The sequence below is a fragment of the Nycticebus coucang genome, chromosome 22, assembly GCF_027406575.1.
Source record: "Nycticebus coucang isolate mNycCou1 chromosome 22, mNycCou1.pri, whole genome shotgun sequence".
In the NCBI taxonomy this organism is placed as follows: Eukaryota; Metazoa; Chordata; class Mammalia; order Primates; family Lorisidae; genus Nycticebus; species Nycticebus coucang.
Window position 1 is genome coordinate 16,954,018 of NC_069801.1, and position 25,324 is coordinate 16,979,341.

Sequence of the window (25,324 nt, forward strand, 5' to 3'; positions counted from 1 at the left end):
GGTGGAGTGCTGGGCCCCCACCCTTCAACCAAAGCATCCACATTGGTGTCTGTTTGATATATGGCAGTGTTACACAAGATTGCAAATAAAGTCCCCCAAACTGGTTTAGACCATCCTTCATCTGCCCGTGTCCACCAGCCTTCCCTTTTCTCCTCTCTCCTCCTCCTCTCTTTGGCAAAATTCTCAGAAAATAAAAATACACTCATGAGAAGTAGAGAGATGTGGTCAACGGAGTCGTGAACACATTGATCTCCAATCTGGGAAAGCCGGAGACACTTAATCTAAAGAAAACTATTCTCAGGGTCCAAGTTCACAGCGATGAAGGGAGCCTGCCAGCAGGTAATGAGCACTCCATCAGCGAGGACGTGTAAGACCAGATGATCCATGCTAACGTTAACAGCAATTATCTCTAGACGGTAGAATTCCCAGGCTTGTGTTTCTGTTTTTAAGTGTTGATGAAAGCTGATGATTAAACACTCACCATATGCCGAGTGTTTTGTATGTGTATGTCATTAAAATGTTATAATAATCTGAGGAGGTAGAACCAGTTGTTCCCAATTTACAGATAAGAAAACTGAGGGCCCCAGAGGTCAGGTTATTTCCCAGCGACAAGCAGCTAGGAAGTGGCAAGTGGAGAAACAGATTGCTGTGCGTCTTTCTCAAGAGTGCATTGTTCTTTCTTCTTTGTACTTTCCGGGCTTCTGGCAATGAACACGTGTTCCTTTCATAATCACGGAACAGTCCTACAAGTGACTGATTTTTAAAAAGATTCCTTCTGCTCTGATGTTCTGTGTCTCTGGTTCTCGGAGCCTTACCCGGCGCCCTCTGCACCGCCCCCATCCTCACAGACACCCATCTTGCCCGCCCACCCTACCACCCCCCATACACACCAGCTGTTGTTGGGGTAGGACACCCACATCTCAGTCTTGCTGAGGTCTGCTCAAAGTGTTCCTGGCAAGCTTCTGGCCCCTGGGGAAGTTCAGGGGGAAGGTCTGGAGAAGGAGAAAGGGAAGTGGGAAGGGATGTGAAACTTGACCACAGCCTGGCGCCACTCCTGCTGGGTGTCCCACAGGGGGCCCTAGGGCGGAGGGCAGGAGTATCCAGTTGGTGTTGACAGCCGGAGGCAGGTGAGGGATGGGACTGTGAAATTCAAGGGTCCAGGGGAGCTAGCCTAGGGGGCTGGACAATAGAGGCAGGGAGGGAGGGAGGCACTGGTTCTGTGCCAGGGCAGGGATGGGGGGCACTGATTCGGGATCCCAAGTGGATGAGTGGAGGGACCTTAACTCTATGGGCCAGAACTTGGGGAGGGTGAGAGGTGGTGAGTTAGATCCACCACCTGGTGGGTCTTCAGTTCCAACCAGGATTCCTGGGTCCTGGCTCCCCAAGCCCAACCAGCTGGGGAAAGACTGGGGGTGCCAAAGCCAGCAGTGGGCCCAGCAGAGGGGCCCAGGGGTATAGCCAGCTGCCCATCCTCTGTCAGAAGCTGAGAAGAGCCGAGCCCGCAGAGAAGTGAGCAGGTGTTGTGCCGGGTGTTTGTGAATTCCTGTGTGCACGCACAGCTCTGCCATCTGGGTGAGAGAGCGCTAATTAAATAAGGAACAGGCGCTCAATAAATATTTGTTCAATGAAATCGATCATGTGTGGGAGTGCATGAATATGTGTGTCCGGCTGAGTGAGGGACAGAGTCTATTTGAGTATCAGTTGTATGAGTAGGAGCGTGGAGTGGATTTTTTAGCTTGTCTATTGTGTTCTGTATGTGCTTGGATGAGAGGCTGTGTTTGTGTGTCTGAGTGTGTGATGACACGTGTGTGCTCAGTGACACATGTGTATCTGTGTGGGGCTCCTGGAGCTGGACTGGGAGTGGACATTGAGGGCCCTCTGGGAAGAGGTGTGTATATATCAAGTGTACCTGCGATTCCAGGGTCTGAGTAGGGGATGTGTGCGTATATCCAGCCTGCCCAGGCCCTCCCCTTCATGTCCCCACAGTGCCATCATGGTGGGCCCCTGGAGATGGCTGGCAGTTTGTGTGCTGGCCATGTCCCTGGCCTCTGCAGTGACGGAGGAGAACGTGTGCCGAGCACAAGATGGGAAGAACGGGGCTGCAGGAAGACCTGGCCGACCAGGGCGGCCAGGCCTCAAGGGGGAGCAAGGACAGCCGGGTAAGCACCCTCTCTCTAGACCCAGCTCCTCAGCCTTGGCCTGGGCTGGACTGCAGGGTCAAGGTTTGGGGGTGGCACTGACAAGCAGGAGTCCATTTGGCCCCCCATGAAGAATTTCTAGTTTGCAATTGTCCCCAGGGGCTGAGGGGGGTGTAGCCTGCTCCCCATGCTGTGTCCTCAGGCCCCCAGGACTCCCCACATTCCCCTTACTCCCTTCTTTCTGTCCTCACCTTCCTCCTCTGGAAAATAGATTGCTTTGAGTAATGAATGTGAAAGTTCTGGAAACAATGCCCAATCCTTGGTCCTTGTTTGGTTACCAGATTATTAAAGCTCCAGATTTTAGATTCAAGAATCTCTGCCTTGCTGTGTGACCTCAAATAAGTTACAGACCCTCTCCGAGCTAAGTTTTCCCACCTATAAAATGATGAAATAACCCTGCCTGGCACACAGAAAGGGACAATTAACTGTAACTATCTTTTTTGCTTCCTTTCAGCACCCCCAACTCTGGCCCTGCTTCCCTCTCCCTAGCTCTTTCAGGCTCCAGAAATCCTCATGTTCTAGAAAAAAAAAAAGCTGGGGTGATGGAAAAGGGAGGAGGTCATGACCAGAGTGGGAAAGGAAAGTTTCATGCGATTGCCCTAAGCCTCCCAGTCCATAGCAGACCAGAAGGATTACATAGACATTTGTAGTAATTTGCATCTGGGCATCCCACATATGACCCCCAAACCTGAAGAAATTGGGACAGTGGTCTGGATGAGTGTGGAGTGCATAGCCACGGGTAGGAGCACAGCAAAGCAGCCAGAATGTCCTGCATGTCCCAGAATTTGATGCTTACCTGAGTGCCTGTTTTTACTTCTCTCTATTTTACAGAATGAGGGGAGGCTCAGAGAGACTGAGATACTTCCCCAAGGTCACACAGCCAGTCAGAATCAATGTCTTGAAGGCTCAGGGGTTCCAGCCCTCTCCCTACAGACTGGTGAACCCTGGACTCTCACTCTTGACCTGGTATTTCTTCCCACAGGAGCCCCTGGCATCCGGACAGGCATCCGAGGCCTTAAAGGAGACCGAGGGGAAGCTGGGTCCCCTGGAGCCCCTGGCAAGGTGGGCTACCCGGGGCCCAGTGGCCCCTTGGGGGACCGTGGCCTTCCGGGAGTGAAGGGGATCAAAGGCAACCCAGGGAACATCAGGGACCAGCCACGGCCGGCCTTCTCAGCCATCAGGCGGAATCCACCAACAGGTGGCAATGTGGTCATCTTCGATATGGTCATCACCAACCAGGAAGGCCGATACCAGAACAACTCAGGCCGGTTTGTCTGTGCTGTACCTGGCTACTATTACTTCACCTTCCAGGTGGTGACCAAGTGGGACATCTGCTTGTCCATTGTGTCCTCCTTGAAAGGCCAGATCCGGCGCTCCCTGGGCTTCTGTGACACCAACAGCAGGGGGCTCTTCCAGGTGGTGTCTGGGGGCACAGTGCTCCACCTGCAACAAAATGACCAGGTCTGGATCGAAAAAGACCCCAATAAGGGCCGCATTTACCAAGGCTCTGAGGTTGACAGCATCTTCAGCGGCTTCCTCATCTTCCCATCTGCCTGAATCAGGGCAGGACCCCCCTCCCCAACCCTGACCTCGTCCACTTTCTGCTGTGTGACCCTGGCCCACTCACTCCACCTCTCTGGCTTCTGTGTACCACTCTGTAAAAAATGAGGGTGTGGTTCCTTTAGCTGTCAGAAGGGAGAGGGCTGGCTCTGAGAGCCGGTAGGACTTGCTGCCCCACCACTTACTGTAAGAAGATGGTTTTTTAGAACTCTTCCTGTAATAAACATCTGAGTCTGTGCCTGCTGGACTGAGGTTGGTTTGCTACTCTGGGCACTGTGAGGGCAGCATAACAATGATAATGATTACCGAGTGCTTACAAGGCCGGCTCACGGTATTTCACATGATATGCTTAGCTGGTCTTAGCAGCCTCATCGGACCGGGTTCAAATCCTGACAACGCCACTTATTAGTTTTCTAGGGGTTTTTTTGAGACAGAGTTTTACTTTGTCGCCCTTGGTAGAATGCAGTGGCATCACAGCTCACAGCAACCTCAAAATCTTGGGCTCAAGTGATTCTCTTGCCTCAGCCTCCCAGGTAGCTGGAACTACAGGCGCCCGTCACAACACCCCTCTATTGTTTTTCCTCTCCCATTCTTGCTCAGGCTGGTCTTGAACTCATGAGCTCAAGCAATCCACCCACCTCGGCCTCCCATAGTGCTAGGATTACAGGCGTGAGGCACCACACCTGACCACTTATTGTCTAATCTTGTGCACTTTTTACCAAGTTCCATTTCCTTATCTCTAAAGTGGGGCTGATACGCAGTGGTAGCGCCCATCTCAAAGGATGTTTGGGAGGATTCAATGACTTAATATATGAAAATTACAGAGCAGTTTCTGATTCATCAGAGCTTTGGAAGTTTTCACTATTCTTATATTGCATTTAATCTTTATAATCAAGCTCTGAGGTTGGTATTAGGACCCAACTTTACAGAGGATGACACTGAGGGGGCACTGAGGGGAGTGTTAAGTCCCAGGGCAGTATGGAAAAAGAAGGATCTGGGACTTGAACCTAAATCTTACTGAGCCCTGGACCCCTGTGCTGACCACCACCCTTGCCCATCCCCCACCCAGCCTCTCCAGCTGCACGTGACTAATCACAAGGGTGCTTTTCCAGCCCTGTGCTAGGCAGGCAGGGGCAGGAATTAGAGAGGGAAAACACCTGGCCCCACGGCCCCCAGCAGTCGTCCTTGAAGCTGTTGTCTGAGTCTAGCCCTCAGCTTCCACTCTGGCATACCTGGAGGCCTGGGCTGCCTGCTGGGGCTCCCACCTGGGCTGAGGTCCCAGAAGATCTTGACTGCATTCCCAGGGTCAGACTCAACCCATCTGGGAGCGGCTCAGAGGCAACGAACTCCACCATGACCTTTGTATGTGAGGAAAATAGGAGCTAAGTCCTGAAAATGTCTGATACCCTGTGAGTTTTCCCAAAGGAAGCCGGTTTTATTTGTGTGCTGTACACACACACACACACACGAGCTGGGGAAAGGGTCCGATTTTTGGTCATCTACTATGTGCCTGTACCATAGCCATCAGTGCTTTTAATCCCAGCAGAATAGATGAGGACATTGGGGCTCAAGAAAAGGACAGGATGTAGATCCAAACCAGGTCTGCCTGACCCTAAAGGGTAGCTTCCTTCATTGCAATGGGACTCAGAAAATGTCAGGGAGGCCCCATGGAGGCAGGAGAGACCAGGCCAAAGACATGGTGAATGCAGGGAGTGCCTGGCCGCCTCCTCACCCAGGTCTTACCCACACCACCCCCCCACAACATCCCTCACCAAGGCAGAGCTCTGGTCCCCAGGAGCTGGGGCAGGTGGGAGGGGCAGGGGAGAGCTAAGCATGGGCTGAGGCTGCCACCTGGTGGACAAGACAGGCCAGGTGCAGGCCAGTCAAAGAGGGAGGACAGAGGACCGAGGGTGTAGCAGCGGGCTGGGTTGCCCTGGCCCCCTATACTGGTCTTTTCAGCAGTCTGCCTGCCTGGGACTCCCAGGGCCAAGTATATTCGTGACCTTGACCTCGTCTCACACCCTGCAGTCCCATGCCCCAGGGTGGAGTCACAGATGGGCAGACCAAGGCCCTGAGGGTCCCTCAGCAAAGCAGGGCAAAGGTCTGAGCTGCCCATGCCCGGCACGGGGGTAGGCACTGTACACGTGATATGTACAGAATCCCACCCACCATCCTACAAGGAGTCACAGGAAGCCCCCTTCTACATAAGAGGAACTGATGCTTAGGGAGGTCCCACAGGTGGTAGGTGTGGGGTCAAGAGTGGGATTCTCTACTGCCTGGTAGCCCCTTGGTCCCTAGAGTCTCATATGAGAAGAGGGGAGAGGAGGGGGCTTCTCTCAGCTCAGCATCCTGGTCCTAGTGGGCAGCTCTCACTAGCCACACAAGCTCCTAGCCCAGGAACAGGGCGCGTTGGGACGCTGGTGAGAAAAGGGTGATGGCAGGGTAAGTGGGACCATTGGCAAAGGATTCCAATGCTTGAAGCCAGGCCCCCCAAAGTATAGAAGGGGAAATCAAGGCCCCAGCACTAGGGGTGTGCTGAAGACCTCAGGATGAGAGAGTGGCAGAGCTAGAAAAAGCCAGTCCTGACTCTGCCGCCTGGGGATCGACCCTGTACATCATAGCAGCCATCCTGGGGGTTCGCCTCCAAGTATGGTCACTGGGATAGGGCATATGGAAGTTCCTAGAACAAGACCTGCCACTTGACAAATGTGCATGAGGCTTGTTTCTGGACACAGCTGAGGAGAAAGGTCAGAACAAAGCTTTGGATCCCAAGAGACCACTCAGGGTGTGGCTTTGAGCAGGGACTCACCTCCCTGAGCCTCAGTTTCCTCATCTGCCAAGGGGGAATAATAACTCCCTCCCAGGAATGATGTGAAAAAACTGAGTCTCAGGAACAGCAAATGCCAACACTGGGCATTTGACGGGCTAGACCTAATTCTGGGGGACATCTGTGTCCTGGGAGCTGTGTTCACACACACACGCACACACACACCCTTAACCAAATGCTGGAGTGATCAGAGGACATTTCCTCCTTTCAGACACGAGAGGGGGGCTGTGGATGTGAAGGGTGTCACTGTGGTCAGCCTGGCTCAGCACCCAAAAGAAAGTGTCAAGTCAGGAAAATTGTGGGAAAGAGGATGTGGGAACAGGGGAGGAAGAGAGGAGGGGAGGGGGCCCAGCCCTGCCCTGGGCCACCCCTGCTCTGTCCACTCTGACACGGTGTCCTCCTGCCTGGGAGAGGGGAGGCAGATCTGAGGACCTCTCTGTGACCAGACCAGAACCGCCCACCCCCAGTGAGGCCCAGACCCCTGCCCAGGTAAGGGTATTGCCCACCCCCAGTGAGACCTGGACCCCTGCCCAGGTAAGTGCAGATGGCAGATTTTCCCCTGCCACCTTCCTGAAACACAGCATCAGGGACAGCTCCGTTTATGAGAGGAAGGAGCATCCCCACTGCCTGCTGGGCCAGGGAGGTCCAGGGAGCTGGGCTCCTGAGGGCTGAGGAGGACGCCCTGGGGAGTGAGGGGATGGGGGGCCAGCTCAGCTCTCTCCCCTCCAGCTCCTTCCCCAGGACGGACATGGGGCCCGGCTTCCGGCCCCACCTCCGGCTAAACCTCCTGCTGCTCCTGCTGGTGCTGCCCCTTGGGGGCCAGGCCAACACAGGCTGCTATGGGATCCCAGGAATGCCAGGCCTGCCCGGGGCTCCTGGAAAGGATGGGCACGACGGACTACCAGGGCCCAAGGGGGAACCAGGTGAGTCTATCGGCCTGGCTAGGGGCTGTGGTCTGGCACTGACCTGGGGGTGGGCATACAGCAACTTGACAGCAAGAAGTGCATCCCCCACTGCCTCGCCTGCCCCCAGGGCAGAGTCTGAGTCCCACTGCTGCAGTCTGGCTCACCCCCCTGCAGAGTTTAGGACTCAAACCTCCCCCAGGTGACCTTTGGCCCCTCCCTAAGGTGACCTTGGAACCATGTGCTTCTGGGCTCCTCATTTCCTCATCTGATAATAGGGGGAAATAAGGGCACCTGCCCTGGTAGTGAAGCCCTTTGGCAACTCTCAAGGGCTTGGCCACAATATAATTACACACCATCCTTGGTCCTCCATGGATGCCTGGGGAAGGTGGGCCCATGCAGTGAATGCAGCCAATGCATGGACATGGGGCATATGAATTTTTTAACCTTGCAGGGCCTCAATGTCCTCATCTGTGGAATGGGGAGACGGCAGTACCTCCTTTACAGGGGTGCCGTGAACATTGAGTTCACATGTGAACCTGTTCTGAGCATGTGGCTGGTGTACAGGTGTGGCCAATTGCTGTTGTTTTGATCAGAAACCTGTACTCACCTCCCTGCCCAGGATCCTGGGTAGTGGGCAAGGGAGTTTGGGAAGACAGGATTATGGCCATGGAATCTTCCATCAGAAACCCACAGGCAAGCCCTCACGTGAGAGAGGAGGGCTGAGGACAGAAATGGACAGCTGGTGCTGGGGCGAGAGGTGGAGCCCAAGGGCATGGGTACTGTGAGTGAGACCCATTCACCGGGGGGCTGAGTGTGTCCAAAGCCAGCCTGCATGAACCTGGGGTGGGACAGGGCAGAGGTGATGGGGGTGGCAGAGACAGGTGGAAGGTAGAACTCCTTAGGAGTTTCGCAACCGTCATCTTCCCTCCTGGCAATATAAAGGGATTTTACCAACATTCTAGAAGAAATCTCCAATTCTGAGTGAGCCAAATGAGGTTCCTAGGTCTGCCATTTTAGGGACCCTGTACTTTGCAGCTGCCACTGGCCACAAATTAGTGAGTTTCCAAGTACCAGGCATGGTTTCAGTTTTACAAATGAGAAAACCAAGGCTGCAATCCTTTGAAGATGTGACTCACTCCCATTTTGCAAATGTCAAAGCTGGGTTCAGAAGGATTGAATGACTCCCCCAAAGGCACAGAGCTCCAAAGCCCACCCCCTGCGCCACACCCTCTGCTCCTCTCAGGCCCCCTCTCCATTGCTGAAGAGGTCACGAAGGATGAGACACTGGTCTGCTTGCATCACTGACAGCCACCTTCTGGATGTAACGTTCCCAAACACACTTCCTGTGGGTGCCTGGCACTGTGCTCGGTCCTTCACACACATCCCGCCATTCCTCTCTTTCAGCGGCTCCCTGGGATCTGTTCTTTTACACGCTTATCTCAACTGAGCCAACACAGGCTCAGGGACCAGAGACCACCTGCCCCAGTCACATGGCCTGAAACCCAGGTCTTCTGGGTCCCAATTCCACATTTCTAACTCTGGGATCTACCAGGCCACATAGAGGATCTGTCATACACGGGTCTGCACAGATACTACCCTTTAGAATTAGATGAGGAAGGGAAACACAAGGGCTGGCGATTGGTCAAGGGGGGCTTCCAGGAAGAGAAAACTGGAATCCAACCTTCAAAGGTGGGTGTAGTTGAGACAAGGGGAAAAGGATCTTACAGGGCCTCAGATCACCAGGGTTAAAGCAGAATCAGATGCTCTGACTGGGATTGGGCTAGACCCCTATATTTGAGTCCTGACTCCAGCTCAAGCTGGCTGTGCTGGCTGCGTGGCCAGGGGCAAGTCTCTGACTCTGGTTTTCTCGTCTGTAAATGAGGGAAATTGAACAGGCCAATTGTCACAGTTAAAGTGAGCCAGGTGGGGCTGTGGTGAGCTGGAGAGAGAGAAGCCCCCTTCATGCATGGACAGCTTCTATTCTGTCCCATCCAGCAGTTCCCACGTGCTAACGCTGTCTCAGGAACCAATCGATATGGGTTTTGTGGGACTCCAATGGTCATAAAATGTTGGGGGTCCTCTTTAAGAAAAATGATACAAGATGATAGATACACTTGATGGCACAGGTGGTGATGGTTACAAAAATCTATACATGTGACATAATTATATGGAACCACATACAAACACCCAAGTGCATGCAGAACTGAAGTCGATGCAAACTCTGTGGAGTACATAAATATCAATTTCCCAGCTTTAATAGTCCATTATACTTTAGTTATGTGAGATGTGCCATTGGGGAAGACCGGGTGAAGGGTACAAGGGACTCTTTGTCCCTTTTTTATTTTTTTCAACTTTCTAGGATTCTATAATTATTTCAAAATAAAAAGTTGAAAAACTTATAAATTCAAAGTCAGGCCAAAGGCCTTGAAGGGACTAATGCAAGTAAACAGGGCCTGAAGCTTTATCAGCTTCCAAGGAAATCTTTCTCTGACCAATCTTTTGATTTGCAACAGAAGGAATGACAAGCTAGACTTTTAGGTAAGTTCTGAATTTGTTCATATGGGGCTCTAATTTAAAAATTTTAAAAACATCGTGCAGACCAAACAAAGCTATCTGTGGCCACATGCTGTCTGTCCTTGGGATGGTGGTCACAGCCATCGACCCACTCTCTGACACCTCCTGATGCTGTCTAATCCTCCCCTCTCAGTCACAAATATGGAAACTGAGGCCAGATAGTGCCTTAGACAAGGTCAGAGGGCAAGTCTGTGGAGAGGCAGGTCTTGCATGAGGCTCCCCCAACCCTGGCTGGAGCCTCACTCTGTGCGCTCCTCCCAGGTCCACTGTGGGAAAGAGATTCTGGGACTAAACACCAGTGTGCATTCCCTGGAAGACAACCCCAGGACACCCTCTTCCCTGTCCCCTGCCCCATCTCTTTCTTCCTGCTTCTTCTATCTCCAGGAATGCCAGCCATTCCTGGGACAAGAGGACCCAAAGGACACAAGGGAGAACCCGGCACACCTGGATATCCTGGAAAAAATGGCCCCATGGGGCCTCCTGGGATGCCAGGCATTCCCGGCCACATGGGCCCCCCCGGAGAGCCCGGTGAGGAGGGCAGATACAAGCAGAAGCACCAGTCAGTGTTCACGGTCACTCGGCAGACGGCCCGGTACCCAGAGCCCAATAGCCTCGTAAAGTTCAACACGGTCATCACCAACCCCCAGGGGGACTACAACACGGGCACTGGCAAGTTCACCTGCAAAGTCCCCGGCCTCTACTACTTTGTCTACCACACATCGCAGACAGCCAACCTGTGCGTGCATCTGTACCACAACAATATCAGGGTGACCACCTTCTGTGACCACATGTCCAACACCAAGCAGGTCAGCTCGGGCGGCGTGCTGCTGCGGGTGCAGGCGGGCGAGGAAGTGTGGCTGGCTGTCAATGACTACAACGGCATGATGGGCACGGAGGGCTCCGACAGTGTCTTCTCCGGCTTCCTGCTCTTCCCCGACTAGGGCAGGCAGGCGGCTTTAGCCCCACATGCTGTCCACCCTCCCTGGCTTCCCTGCATGGACCCACCATGCCAGCCAGTCTCTGCTCCCTTGCTCAGGCCGCTCTCCTCACCTGATGGATACTTCTTCCAGGAAGCCTGCCCTGGCCTCCATCCCATGAGCTCTCTCTCTCTTCTGAACTCTTTCGGGAGTCACTATTTGTACCATTCCTTTGACTTAACCAACACCTTCTGGTACTGTTATTAGTTTTTGTTCAGGTCTTGGAAGAGGTGGGGAGACATATAAATAAAAACTTAAACCAATAAATATGCGTGGCTCAGATTCTCACTGCCAGTTCCTTGAACGTTGCCTCTGCCACAGCTATCTGTGAGCTCTGAACTCCAGGCAGCTAGTTGGTGCTTAGCAAAGCTTGGCTGCCAATATTGAGATGCTCAGCACCATTTGGCCTGGTGGGAGAGAGATGTTCAAGTGTGATCATAAGCCCCTCTTATGGGGTTTCCAAGGGTTGTCTGCTGTCACTTGTTGGGGAAAGAGGCTCTGCTGTCCTTAGAGGTAACCAAGCTCACAGGTATATGGGAGTGAATTTGAATCCCCAGGCCTCTGCTGAATTTTGGGAGCACTTGCCAAGGGTTTGGGCTCAGGAGAGCCCCATGCAGGCAAAGAAGAGATGTGTAGTGAGTTTGTGCTGAATGAAGGAGAGAATTGGGGTGAATTAATGAATGCACAAGTGGGTAAATGAATGAGTAAAAGCAGAACAAATGAATGAGTAGAAAATCATAATACTAATATTTATTGAAGACTTACTATGCACCAGGCAATATGCTCAGCACTTTACATGTATTAACTCAATATTCATCTCAGAGGGTGAGAGTGTAAGAGAGACTCGGCCCCCTAGATGTCTGAGTTGCCCTGAATAACTCACAGACTCTGGAGCCCCCAGGAGATTATCTAAAAATACTGCTGCCCCATAGCCGGGCGTTGTGGCGGGCGCCTGTAGTCCCAGCTGCTCGGGAGGCTGAGGCAAGAGAATTGCATAAGCCCAAGAGTTAGAGGTTGCTGTGAGCCGTGTGACGCCACGGCACTCTACCCGAGGGCAGTACAGTGAGACTCTGTCTCTACCAAAAAAAAAAAAAAAAAAAATACTGCTGCCCCAAAGCTCTTAAATTTGGACTGTGACATTAGTGACAACTGGATAACCAGGAAGGCCTACTGTTTGATGTCTCAGGTACAAAAAGGTAAAAAATGTAACTTTCCCATGCAAGATTCAGGTCCAGGCTCAGAGCCCAGTGAGACCCACAGCTCACTTTGGCCTGGCCCACCCTGGCTGCCATCACAACTTGGCCTACTGAGGTGGACTGCAAGAGCAGCTGCCCAAGCTGAGTCCTGTGACCACCTCTACCCATTTTGGTTCTTCGCTTTGGGAAAGGGGCTGCATCACACCTCCCTGCCTTTGCCCTTGCTGTCCCTTCATCCTGTAGAGCCCTAACCCACTCACATACATCCTCCATCCACTTGGATGACACATTCAACTCTCAGAAGTCCACACAAAGATCACCTCCTCCATGAAGCCTTCCCTGATTCTCCCTTGTCTCCACAGAGCCCGCCACAAATCTGACCACAAATTCTTAACTCTTTAGACACTAGGTTCCCAAATCTGGTGGTGAATAAAATTAACCTACAGACTTATTGAAAATAAAACAAACCAAGCAAAACCAGATTTCTGGACCCAAGGCTGTTTTACAGAAGTTTGGGGAAAATGGGCCTGTGGTTGAGTGGGCGTTTTGCAAGGGAATCTGATGCACTTTTGTTTACTTATCTGCTTACAGGTCTGCCTCCCCAGTGCTCTGTGTGTGTCTTGGGGATAGGGCCCCTTGGACACGCCTGGTACATGGTATGGGCATGAGAAATGTGTAAGAAGGGAAGGAGGGCCATACGCACTCGTGCACACATGGAGGGAGCGCAAGAGGCAAGGGCTGAGGAGCTTGGCCAGGGTGCGCAGCCTGGGTGCCCCTGGCAGGAACAGAGCCCTGGGTCACAGGCCACAGCACTCACAGCTCTCCTCTGCCAACCACTTAGCAGTCCACCCGGCAGCGCCGCAAGTGATACATCTGTCTTCTCATTCCTCTTTTGTTTAAAAAATCAATACACCGTTTATGTAGGCCACAGTGTCAGATCAGAAACCTATACTTTGGAAACGACCATTTTTGTGCCATTTTTGTTTTCCATAATTGTTTCCTTGTTGTTCTCTCTTTGCCAGGAGAGGCAGGCATTTGAAAATGCCAGTCTGGCAGCTGTGCTGAGGGGAAGTGGGGAGCAGGCGAGGAAGGGCAGGAACCGGAACAAGACACCCCAGACTGGCCAGAAATGTCTTCCACACCACAAGTTGTGGAGAGATTTAGGTTTCTTTTTCTACTCTTTGTGGGGATCCCCTCTCTATCAGAGATGCAGGTCAGCAAATTTATGGGGAAGAGGCTAGCTGACTCCCACTCTAGGGTCCAGGCCCAGGCACCCCTCAGCTCCCGATTCCCAGTTCCAGACCCACCCTCACAATCCAGACAGCTCCTTTGATCGAAGACTGCAGGAATTCTGTCTGATAAATAATACCGTTCCAGTGTTTGAACTGTGTGCTTGCAAGGGCTGGGCCTAGACACACAGGGTTAACTCCCTGTCCCCCACATCGCAGCCCCAGAGGATAGTTGCTTAGGCCTCTGATTTACATACTAAGAAATGGAGGTCAGTACATGACAAGCCCATACGGTCAGAAAGTGGCAGCGCTGGGATTCAAACTTAAGAGTGGCTGATCGCAAAGCCCAGGCTCTTAACCCACCTCTCTGCCGTGTCCTGTTCTTAGTCTCACCACTTGTACCCTGAATTTAAGTCAGTCTTTTCCCTTTGCCATCGACCACCAAGGACTTAGAGGCCCAGGCCCAAGTGGCCTTGGGAGCCCTCAGCTGGATCCCTGCACCTGCTGCCCACTGACCCCTTCTCCTGTCTTGGCACCACTGTTTTCTCCTCTTCGCTTGACCTGGGTCCCTTTAGGGCTCTTGTTGGCTAAGCCCAGAGACCTTTAGGTTTTATAGACCTGTCTTTTCCTCCCCTATCACCCACTACAGTGAACACTGAATTTCCTGCTGTCACATCCCCAAGGACGTCCTACCTCCAAGCACGGGGAGGGCTTCTGCTCCTGGAGCTTGCCAGCAGCTCTCTCTGGGGGGCGTCACACTGCCACAGCGAGAGGGCTGACAGCTCCGTGCCAGGGATGCCCAGCTGTGAGTCCTGCATTGGCCACTTGCACAGGCTGGGCTCCGGTGGTGACTTCTTTCCTGTGACATTCATCACAGGTGCAACGAAGCCTTTGTCCCATTCTGTGTTTAACACCAGGCTTGCCCAGTTGAAGGGAAGCTCCACAGGGACAGGGACCACAACTGATTTGTTCAGGGCTCTCTCTCCAGTGCCTTGCACATACAGGCTGACCATAATTATTTGTGAAATAATGACTCGCCCCTCTGGGCCTCGCTTTCCCCACATATAAAATGAGGAGGATGGGCTGAGGTCACTTGGCCTGTCCAGCACCAACTTGATTCCAGGGCCCACAAGCAGCAACAGGCCCCTGCCTCTGTCTATTACTGTCCTCAGCCTCAAGCCCTGCTAGAAGCAGAGGGAGGGGTATAAATAAATAACAAGCACATTTAAAATTTATTATTAGATTATTTTCTAAGAGCTCGGAAAGAGCAAGGGTATAGGAGGGGAAGGAAGCAGAAGAGATGAGCCCAGGAAGGGGAAGCCTAGGACACGAAGTGACACGAACAATTAACACGTGCACAGCACTTTACAGTTTGCCCTCCCCCAAAGCACATTGTTTCTCCTCCATCATCCCACTTGCTATCCTCCCGGTGGCTGGTGAGATCTGTAGAGCAGGCAGGAATAATCATGGTCCCATCATATAGCAGAGGAAATTGGGGCTCCCTTGGGCTCCCCTGGCTGAGAGCATTGAGCTGAGAAGTAGCAGAGCTCAAATACGAATTGAGGTCTGTGACTCTAACCCAGCACTCAGGCACCAGGCTGGCACCTTATCTCCCTGCGAACACCCCTCCCCCTTGGAGAAGACCATGAGGTCAGAGGGCCTTGGCGGGCAAGCTGCCAGCTGTGGACGGTCTTCCAGGACAGCCTGTCCACCCCACAGCTGCTGAGTCGGCGGAACCAAACTCACCCTCCTCTTTACAGTAAACCGCTCTGGGATGCAGAAATGGGACCTGAAACTGCCTGAGGGCAGCAGGGTAGGGAGACAGGGGGATGACAGGGAGGGGTCTGTCGGGGGAAAGTCCTTCCCGCCTCTGGAAAAGAGAACTTCCGCTTTGGAAGGAGGGCAGCAGGCCCCCGGCTCCTGTTCCCATTGCTGGTGGCCCCGCAGCATCAGAGGACGAGGCTCCCCAGGTGAGGACGGGGCTTGGCACCTGGGAGACTGACCAGCAGGGTCAACATGGAGGAGGGCGGTGGTTCCCTAAGCGTAGGTGTCACATCCTTGTATCCCCTGCCTGGGAGCCACCTGGGGTGTGTCTGACAGCTCAGAACCCGTGGGATCAGGCTCTCTCTGGGGGAAGCTGTGGAGGGAGCTGCTGCTCCTCAGGGCCCAGGGGATGGGCAGGCAGCCTAAAATGGGAGCCTGAGTGGAGCACAAGGTCTTTGGGCACATAGCCCTGAGCTGAGTCCAGCTTTTGCCGCTCAGTGCCAGTCATCTTAGGCAAGTCACCTAACCTCTCTCAGCCTGAGACCCCTCTGGGGACAACAGAACCTTTCAGGAGTGCTGAGGCTCCTGCAGGCGATTGAGCTCACTGAGCAGTTAGTGCATTTCCTGGCTCAAAATGTACCAGCAAAGCAGAGGCAGGGCCAGGAGTAGAACCCAGACCCCCTCTGCCCAACCCAGCGCTTCCCCAACTCCTTGCTTCTCTTACTTCCTCCCAGGGTGTTGAGAAAGCTCACTTCCAACTGGACTCTTTTAAGGAAATAATTTGGTGTGCAGGTAGAGTTGTGATTGATTACAGTAAGCACTGAGTGAATGCAGTGACATTTGTATAGCAGGGGAATGGAGACTTTACTCCTTCTAAGGATTGCCATCTCCCCTAATCCTTCCACAGCCCTGTCAGCCAGAAACCAACAGTGCCAAGAGGCTCAAAGAGGTTAAGGCACTTGCCTGAGGTCACTCAGCCAAAAAGCGGCAGAAGGAGGGGGATTTCAAGGCCAAGTTTCCTGGCCTGACTTCAGGCTGGGAGAAAAGGGTCTGCAGGGGCTGGAAGGAGATGGAAAGGTCAGAGATTGGGGTGGAAGATGTGAGAAACAAGCTGACTGAGACGGTGGGATCAGAGGCAGTGGGTGTTGGACCACATGAGTTTTACGTCTTACTCTAAGTTTGAGACTCAGTGGCCCCTGAAATGGGCTAGAACCGAGATCTTCCCTCTCTCTCGCCCCACCTCCCACTTCCCCCAGAAGCTCGAATCCCATCTGTACCTGATCCTACCCCACTCCTACCCTCAGCATGGAGCTCTCCACCCCAGGCCACCTCCAGCTGAAAGAATCCCTCTCCCTGAGCCCAGTTTCCCAAAGGGGCTGAATCTTTTCTCACTTTCCAACCATCTTCCCTCCTGTCTAAAGATTCAGGAATTCTTAGATGGTGGTAATACTAATAAAATAGCTAATATCCATTAAGCATTTCCAACACAGCAGGCTCTGTCATATGCCACAACTCATCTGCTCCTGCACCAGCCCTGTGAGGGAGAGGTTAGCATTATCCCCATTTTATAGAAGGGTAAACTGTGGACAGAGAGAGGGGTGAGTTTCCCAAGTGCCTTAGCTAAGAAGTGGCAGAGGCCTAATTTGAACCCTGGCACTGTTTATTTCCTTGTGACACTACAGGTCTCCACCACCAAGCCAATGTCCGTTGCCAAGAGCAACAATAACTATGATGGTAGAGCCAACTTTGCCACTGTACTTAGCGTGCCCCACGCTGTGGTCTTTTTATCAAGCTGTGCCCCAAGCCCACATCATAACCACCAGGTACAGTGGCCTCTTAACATTGCACTGAGTTTTATAGCCCCACTATTCACAATACCAAGGGGTGTGGGTTTGACTCTTAGCCACACAGGAGCTGTGTGATCTTTCTGGAGGTTCTTGCCCTCTCTGTTCCCCATTTTCCTTCTCTGTAAAATGAGAGACTAAGAGTGCTTTCTCAAGGGGCTGTCATAAGAATCAAATTTGATGAGATAATGGCACGTGGCCAAGAGCCTGGCCTCTAAGGCCCAACTTACTAAAGTTGTCAAATTGTCATTTTGGAAAACCCTTCAGAAAGAGTGAGGACTGATGCTTATTCAAAGATAAGCAGGGTCATGCCCTGGGCCATCTCTCTTCATATGACAGAGCCTAAACTGGTCACCAAGAGACCCAGGTCACACTCATCTTTATGGCATCTTTTCCTTGGTACCCAGCACCAGGTCTGGGCTTTAAGCTTAACTCGGGGGTTTAAGTGATGAATTGGCCGGGACTTGGCTGAGGCCAAAGCCGATGTTCAGAGCGCACAAGCCAAATATTAGCAGGTTTTTACGGTCCCAGGGAGCCCTCCTCGTGCCCGATTTGAGGTCAGTACAGCCAGCAGGAGGCAGAGAGGGCAGGGGTTTGGCCACAGCTCTGCCATCAATTCACTGGCTGGCTTTGGGTAGGTTCTAATTTTTGAACATCAGTTTCCTCATCTGCAAGATGGGAAATTCATCACAACTCACTTGCCCAGGGTGTCAGGAGGATCCAAAACCAGCAGCAACAGTACAGACAAGATCCTGGAGAAAAAAAGACTTTGACCCTAATCCTGGAAGGGCGGAAACAATCCAGATCTGGGCAAAGGAGGCATGGGCTGCCTTGATAGGTAATGAGCTGCTCATCATTAAAAACGATGCAAATCACGATGGAAGGGCCCTTTGCAGAGAGGTTATCAGGGACACTTAAGAATAGGCTGAAGGGTTCTGAAAAACTTAAACATAGAAATACCGTAAGACTGGTAATTCCACTCTAAGGCCTGTATATAGAAGAATGAAAGCCAAGTACTCAAATCTCTGCACATGAATGTTCACAGCGACACTATTCACAAAAGCGAAAAGGTGGAAACTTCCCAAGTGTCCACCAAGGATGAGTAGATAAATAAATTGTGGGACATTCTGTGAATGGAAAAACACAAAGTATATTTGCCCCTGTTCTCACACCACCATAATCAAACAGAAATCTACTGTGACCAAACACTGGTAGCAGTGGGTGTTTCTCCACCAACAAGCATGCAATGAATTCTACCACTGACACCATCTGGGTGTCCTCCAATTAAGTTCTGACACCATCTACCTGGAGGTAGCGTCAGATCCTACAGATGGAGGGCTCAGTCCCACACGATCACACCCCTAGAATCCTGCCTTGGTCATTCCAGTGACCAGCCCTCATCCTGAAGCTGTGTAGGGCTGCCAGCCCCCAGTCAACTAATTAGCATCAAAAAAGATGTCGCTTTGGCGATTCTAAGGATTTTAGGAGTTGTGTGCCAGGAAACAGGGTGAAGACCAAATGAATGTTTTGCAATATCACATATATCCATACCATGACAGATTATTCAGCTATAAAAAGCTGAATGATGCATTACCGATACATCCTACAACATGGATAAACCCTGAAGACATTATGCTAAGTAAGTCACACACAAAGGTCATGATGCCTTTTATATGAAATACACAGAATAGGCAGGTCCAGAGAAACAGACAAATTTGTGGTTGTCAGGGGCTGAGGGAAGGGGATTGAGGAGAAATTGCTTAATGCATATAAATTTTATTTTGTGGTGAGGAAAAGATTTTGGAACTAGATAGATGTGGTGGTCACACAACACCAGGAATATTGTAAATGTTATTAAAATGATCAGTTTTATGTTATGTGAATGCTATCTCAATTTAAAATAAAAAACAATGGCTCAGCGCCCATAGCACCACAGTGGTTATGGCACCAGCCACATACACTGAGGCTGGTGGGTTTGAATCCAGCCCAGGCCAGCTAAAACAACAACTGCCACAAAAAAAAAAAAAAAAAAAAAACATAGCCAGGTGTTGTGGCAGGCGCCTGTAGTCCCAGCTGCTGGGGAGGCAGAGGCAAGAGAATCTCTTGAGCCCAAGACTTGGAGGTTGCTGTGAGCTATGATGTCACGGCACTCTACTGAAGGGGACATAGTGAGACTCTGGCTCAAAAAATAAAAAATAAAATACAAATACAAATAGCGAGAGTTGGACTAAATGAACTTTAAGGCCCCTTCAGTCCCGAGAATTAATGCCACGGGACGCTGGCCATGCTGCTCACTGGGATTGAGAAGAGGCCAGGATCACCCTCTCGCCCTCTGCAGCTCTTGGAGGAGACTGAGAATCTTCCACCAGCAGAAATGACCTGGTGTACTGGCTTCACTCCTTCCTGTGTGACCCTGAGTGAGTGACTTGGCCTTTCCGAGTGTCCTCTTTGGTGTAGAAACCAAAGTTACTGCCACACAGGGACGCTCCAAGGATGCAAAGGGACCCACTGTGTAAGCAGCACCAGCAGCCTGAATTCAGAGGTTCTAATAGCCTAGAACACTTGGAGTAAAGCCCAAACCTCACAGCAGCCCCCACCTGCCTCTCCCACCTTACTTCCTGTCACCTTGGCCCCTGACTCCCCTCTGCCCACCCCTCAACTTCCCCTGGAAAGCTCTTACCCTAGCCCAGCCCTTTCTGAACCTTCAGGAGGACTTCCCGCACAAAACCAGCCACTTCCCACTTCCAGCCCTGGTACTATCCCTCCGGTGCCCTTCCCTTTCTTTCCGAGCTTCAGTCACAGTCTACTTTTCTGCTTGCTTGTATGTTGACCTGTTTATCATCTGTTTTGCCACTTGGGACACAGGACCATGAAGGCAGGGACCATATCTGTCATATTCATCACTGAATCCCCAGCACCTTGTAAGAGGGTCTGGAGAAGGGCGATGAGTAGTGAACACGTGGATGAATGGATGATGGAGGGAGGGAGGGGAGAATGAAAGGAGAGAGGGAGTGAGGGAAGGAGAGAGAGAGATGAAGGAACAGAATGATGGAGAGTTTCATAGTTCTCTTTAGAGAGATCTTTCACGTCCTTTGTTAGATAAACTCCCAAATATTTCATCTTCTTTGGCGCTACTGTGAATGGAACAGAGTCCTTAACCGTTCTTTCAGCTTGGCTATTGTTGGTATATATATAAAGACTACCGATTTATGAATGTTGATTTTGTAACCTGAGACGCTGCTGTATTCCTTGATCACTTCTAAGAGTTTTGTAGTAGAATCCCTGGTGTTTTCCAGATATACAATCATATTATCTGCGAACAGCAAAAGTTAGATCTCTTCTGACCCTATATGGATACCCTTAATCGCCTTTTCTTCCCTAATTGCAGTGGCTAAACTTCCATTATAATGTTAAAGAGCAGTGGAGACAATGGGCAGCCTTGTCTGGTTCCTGTTCTGAGTGGAAATGATTTCAATTTAACTCCATTCAATACGATATGGGCTGTGGGTTAGCTGTAGATGGCAAAGATATTTGTACCAGAATGTTTATTGCAGCCCAATTCATAATTGCTAAGTCATGGAAGAAGCCCAGGTGCCCATTGATCCATGAATGGATTAATAAACTGTGGTGTATGTACACCATGGAATATTATGCAGCCTTAAGGAAAGATGGAGACTTTATCTCTTTCATGTTTACATGGATGGAGCTGGAACATATTCTTCTTAATAAAGTATCTCAAGAATGGAAGAAAAAGTATCCAATGTACTCAGCCCTACTATGAAACTAATTGATGGCTTTCACATGAAGGCTATAACCCAGTTACAACCTAAGAATAGAGGGAAGGGGGAAAGGGAGGGGAGGGAGAGGGGAGGTGGGTAGAGGGAAGGGGATTGGTGGGATTACACCAGTGGTGCATCTTACAAGGGTATATGTGAAACTTGGTAAATGTAGAATGTAAATGTCTTAACACAATAACTAAGCAAATGCCAGGAAGGCTATGTTAACCAGTGTGATGAAAATGTGTCAAACGGTCTATAAAACCAGTGTATGGTGCCCCATGAGCGCATTAATGTACACAGCTATGATTTAATAAAAAAAAAAGAATGATGGAGAGATGGAGGGAGGTAGGGAGGGAAGACTGGAGAAATGAAAGGAGGGAGGGAATAAAAGAGTAGAGAGCTGGGTGGCGCCTGTGGCTCAAGGAGTAGGGCGCCGGTCCCATATGCCGGAGGTGGCGGGTTCAAACCCAGCCCTGGCCAAAAACCACAAAAAAAAAAAAAAAGAGTAGAGAGCTGAAGGGATTGATGAATGGAGGAAAGGGGGGAGGAAGGAATGGAGGGAGGGAAGGATGGAGGGATGGATGGAAGAACAAAGGGAAAGGGAGAGAGCTGGAGAGCTGGATGTGGGTTGGTGGGATAGAGGGAGGGGATAGAGGGATGACGCCAGTCACCGTGGTGGTAACCGCCCACATTGCCCTCTCCCCACAGGGGGCAGCTGACCCAGTGTGGTGATGAAGACCCTGTCGGGTGGCATCCTGGCACTGCTGTCTCTGATGGTCTTGGGGCAGTCTGATATCTCCCCAGTCCGGAGCAGCTGCACTGGGCCCGCGGCCATCCCTGGTATTCCAGGCATCCCTGGTGCACCTGGCTCTGATGGCCAACCTGGAACCCCAGGGATAAAGGGAGAGAAAGGTATGGTGGGCTTTGGGGCCATACTAGTATCACTGATCCCATCTTCTGCCCCACTCCATCAGCTCGCTAAGTCCTTGAAGTAACTTTGCCTAGAGAGAATTTTGAGTCCCATTTGATAGATGGGGTACTTACCTAGGGTAACCAGCAAGTGCTGAGGCTGAGACCAGACCAGGATCTCGGACCCTTAAATCCAGATGGAGAGAGAGCACTGCCATGGTCACACAGTCCTGGGTTTGAATTTGCCTCCAGAATAAGTGGCTTCACCTCTCTGAATTGCCATTTCCTCACCTGCAAAATGGGACAATGAAGTTTTTGTGAAGTTGTTGTGGAGTTCAAATGAGACTCCTCATTGTGAAAAACATTGTCAAACGTAGTTTATTTGTTCATTTCACCAGTTACAGAGCAACTCTCTGTGCCAACCGCTCTCCTTATATAATCTCATTTGATCCCACAAAGTATCACCCACCCATTTTACAGATGAGGAAGATGAGCCTCAGAGAATATGACTCAGTCAAGGGGATACAAGTAGTAATGGCAGATGTGACCTGAGAAGTACATCTGTCTTCCTAGACCCCATGCTCTCAGGATCAATACTCTGCTACTTTACTGGAAAATAGGTTTTATCCTCTGCCGTACCAAATTCAGGGGCAGCAGGTGCTTGGTGTGGTGGAGTGAGGACTCTAAAGTCTACTGCCAGGTTCAACAAGAACAAATACTGTGATTGATTAAGGCTATCTGTCAGGGCGAGGGCGCAGAGGGGGGCTCCACTCAGTGGCCCTGCTCTAGCCTGACCAAGGACACCTGGCTGAGCTGGGAGGAGAGGCTGCCCCCTCCCATGGGCATCTAACCCCATTACTGTCAAGCACATCCTGGACTTGACTCAGAGCCCCTCTCTGGCACCCTCTGTCTTGCAAATGGGAGGCTCAGGCTCTGCCCAAAGACCTGTCCAGGGCTCCTTCCTTTGGTCCCAGTGACCTCTGGTCTCCTCACTTTTCTTGTCTCTCTTCCTCCAGGGCTTCCAGGTCTAGCTGGAGATCATGGTGAGTTTGGAGAGAAGGGGGACCCAGGGCTTCCTGGGAATCCAGGAAAAGTTGGCCCCAAGGGCCCTGCTGGCCCAAAAGGTGCCCCAGGGCTCCCTGGAGCCCCTGGCCCTAAGGGTGAATCAGGAGACTACAAGGCCACCCAGAAAGTTGCCTTCTCTGCCTTAAGAACTATCAACACTCCCCTGCGACGGGACCAGCCCATCCGCTTCGACAGCGTGGTCACCAACGTGAATAATAACTACGAGCCTCGCAATGGCAAGTTCTCCTGCAAGGTGCCCGGTCTCTACTACTTCACCTATCACGCCAGCTCTCGGGGGAACCTGTGCGTGAACCTAGTGCGGGGCCGGGAGCGCATGCAGAAGGTTGTCACCTTCTGCGACTATGCCTACAGTACCTTCCAGGTCACCACAGGTGGTGTGGTCCTCAAGCTGGACCAGGGAGAGAGTGTGTTCCTGCAGGCCACTGACAAGAACTCTCTGCTGGGGATCGAGGGTGCCAACAGCATCTTCTCGGGGTTCTTGCTCTTCCCAGATGTGGAGGCATGACGTGGGCGGCCGAGTCACACCCACCTTGCCCTTCCCAGCCAGCAACACTCACTTTGCCCCTAACACCACCCCCTGCCCAGCCAAAGCACACAGTAGAGCTCTGTGAATGTTGCTGAATGAATGAGTCAATAAACTTTTCAAGGCCAAGGGACAGTAGTCTAATTCAGCTCTGTGTCCTAACACCTGACACATAGTAAGTGCCATGCTCAGAAATGCTGGTTGAATGAATGAATGAATGACTTCTGAAAGAAGAAACTCCATGTAGTTGGAAGTGAGTGGAAGGCCAGACTTTGTCTGTGACCTGCTCCATGCCAGCCACACAGTGGGAGGTGAGGGTGGGAACGCCTGCTGTACTCCACCCAGTGGGTCGGACTCCTTCCTTGTTCTCTCATTCATCCTCACACTCTTCCTGGGAGGTAGGTTTGCGTTGTGCCGAGTTTACAGAGGAGGAAACTGAGGGTCAGAGGGATTGTTCACACCCCACAGCAGAAGTAGGATTCAAGGGCAGGTTTGCACCTCAATGAGCTTAGACCTCTTTTTTTTTGCAGTTTTTGGTCAGGGCTGGGTTTGAACTGGCCACCTCCTGCATATGGGGCCGGCGCCCTACTCCTTTGAGCCACAGGCGCCACCCGACCTTAGATCTCTTTTTAGGCAACATGTCTAGGCCAGCCCTTGAAAGGGCTTTGTGCTTGCGCCTTCACGTTACCCCCTCGAGGGGATCAAGGGACCCTCCTCCACAGCCTTAGCTGACCTTGGAACAGGAAACTTCCCCCTTTCAATTCTCCCCACAAGGTCCTCCTCCTCCCCCCTTCTCCCCCAGTATCTTCCCAGCCTAGCACAAGCTCAGTCATCTATTAGAACAAACGTCACTCCCCAGCTCAAAAACCTTCAGTGGCTCCCCACTGTGAGCCTGGTCATTCAGTCTCATTCCACTGGGATTTTCCCACCTCAGTGCCCCTCTCCTCACTGTTCCCCACCCGGACCTTCTACTCTACCTATCTAACCATCTTTTAAAACCTCATTCAAGCCACACCTCCTTCCTGAAACAGGACAGTTCCAGCTGTCAGTCCTCTGACCTCTCACTCCATTTCTTACTTGTTCAGGTCTGAGCGTGCACAGCCTGCATCTGGCTTCTTGTGCATGTCCACCCTATCCCCACAGCTAGGCTGGCAGCAACCTACCCTGCTAGTCTCTGAACCCCCACAGAGCCCAGGATGCACAGGGGCCACTCAATAAAGATCACCACTTGATTGGTTGAGACCACAGGACCAGGACTAGTCTGGAGTCTCAGGTCCTGCACCTGCCCTCCTTGGCCTCTCCCACTAGCCCCACCCCATCAAGACCTTCAACCAATCCCAACCTGAGGTAGGAGGGATTAAGCATTCTGGCCTGTCTCATAGGGCCACAGCCCCAGTCCAGTCTCCTGTTTGGCTGGCCCATCTCTGAGGACTCCATTCATTGGTCACAGCTTCTGTCCTATCACCTGGGCTACTGGCCTGGCCTTGGTGACCTGCTCCAACTGAGACCTGAAATCTTTTCTTTCCAGGTCTTCTTTCTGCTGCTCAACTCTTTCAATACAAACTGCCCAGCCTTGGAGTCTAGTAATCATAGCTATAATAATAACCATCTCACATGATTGATTACTGTGCATCTGTTGCTTTATGTACATTAGCTCATTTCATCCTCAACACAACCACGAGGTGGTACCTAATTTTATTTTCATTTTACAGATAAGCAAACTAAGACTCAGAGAGGGCAAGCAATCTGCACAGGGTCACACAGCTGACAGAGCCTGCTTCTGTTTGTCTCAAAGCTCCTATTAAACCTGTGGACATACTGCCTTCTTCCCAGGCACACCTGCAGAATCCCTTCTGCATTTCCCCTGCTCCCCACCCCCACCCCGACCTTACAGTCCCCTGATCTCTCACCTAAACCCCTCAGACCTCAGAAGTCCAAGTTCTCAAGCTTCTG

General features: G+C 51.6%; 3 protein-coding genes across 4 annotated transcripts; all 3 read left to right on the forward strand.

The window, feature by feature from the left end:
* The first annotated feature begins 934 nt into the window (after positions 1–934).
* Positions 935–3,996, forward strand: C1QA (complement C1q A chain). Of its 2 annotated transcripts, none has more exons than XM_053576332.1 (3): positions 935–1,127; positions 1,987–2,159; positions 3,181–3,996. In XM_053576332.1, the coding sequence occupies exons 2-3, from the start codon at positions 1,994–1,996 to the stop codon at positions 3,753–3,755; spliced, it is 741 nt and encodes a 246-aa protein (XP_053432307.1). In that variant the 5' UTR covers positions 935–1,127; positions 1,987–1,993; the 3' UTR covers positions 3,756–3,996. The 2 variants fall into 2 exon arrangements, with proteins under 2 accessions (XP_053432307.1, XP_053432308.1); XM_053576333.1 differs by lacking the exon at positions 935–1,127 and adding an exon at positions 1,252–1,572.
* A 2,942-nt stretch (positions 3,997–6,938) lies between these two features.
* C1QC (complement C1q C chain) lies at positions 6,939–11,199 on the forward strand. Its single transcript, XM_053576923.1, has 3 exons — positions 6,939–7,074; positions 7,315–7,508; positions 10,449–11,199. Exons 2-3 carry the CDS (start codon positions 7,334–7,336, stop codon positions 11,003–11,005), a joined length of 732 nt encoding a protein of 243 aa, XP_053432898.1. The 5' UTR covers positions 6,939–7,074; positions 7,315–7,333; the 3' UTR covers positions 11,006–11,199.
* A 4,080-nt stretch (positions 11,200–15,279) lies between these two features.
* On the forward strand, positions 15,280–23,500 carry C1QB (complement C1q B chain). Its single transcript, XM_053576922.1, has 3 exons — positions 15,280–15,436; positions 21,562–21,765; positions 22,779–23,500. Exons 2-3 carry the CDS (start codon positions 21,585–21,587, stop codon positions 23,351–23,353), a joined length of 756 nt encoding a protein of 251 aa, XP_053432897.1. The 5' UTR covers positions 15,280–15,436; positions 21,562–21,584; the 3' UTR covers positions 23,354–23,500.
* The last annotated feature ends 1,824 nt before the right edge of the window (positions 23,501–25,324 follow it).

Bases quoted from the DNA above. Each gene is read 5' to 3' on its own strand.
- C1QA (XM_053576332.1), top strand. From the start codon at position 1,994: ATGGTGGGCCCCTGGAGATGGCTGGCAGTTTGTGTGCTGGCCATGTCC. The intron at 2,160-3,180 runs GTAAGCACCCTC...TTCTTCCCACAG, and splicing joins GGGGGAGCAAGGACAGCCGG to GAGCCCCTGGCATCCGGACA.
- C1QC (XM_053576923.1), top strand. From the start codon at position 7,334: ATGGGGCCCGGCTTCCGGCCCCACCTCCGGCTAAACCTCCTGCTGCTC. The intron at 7,509-10,448 runs GTGAGTCTATCG...TTCTATCTCCAG, and splicing joins AGGGCCCAAGGGGGAACCAG to GAATGCCAGCCATTCCTGGG.
- C1QB (XM_053576922.1), top strand. From the start codon at position 21,585: ATGAAGACCCTGTCGGGTGGCATCCTGGCACTGCTGTCTCTGATGGTC. The intron at 21,766-22,778 runs GTATGGTGGGCT...CTCTTCCTCCAG, and splicing joins AGGGATAAAGGGAGAGAAAG to GGCTTCCAGGTCTAGCTGGA.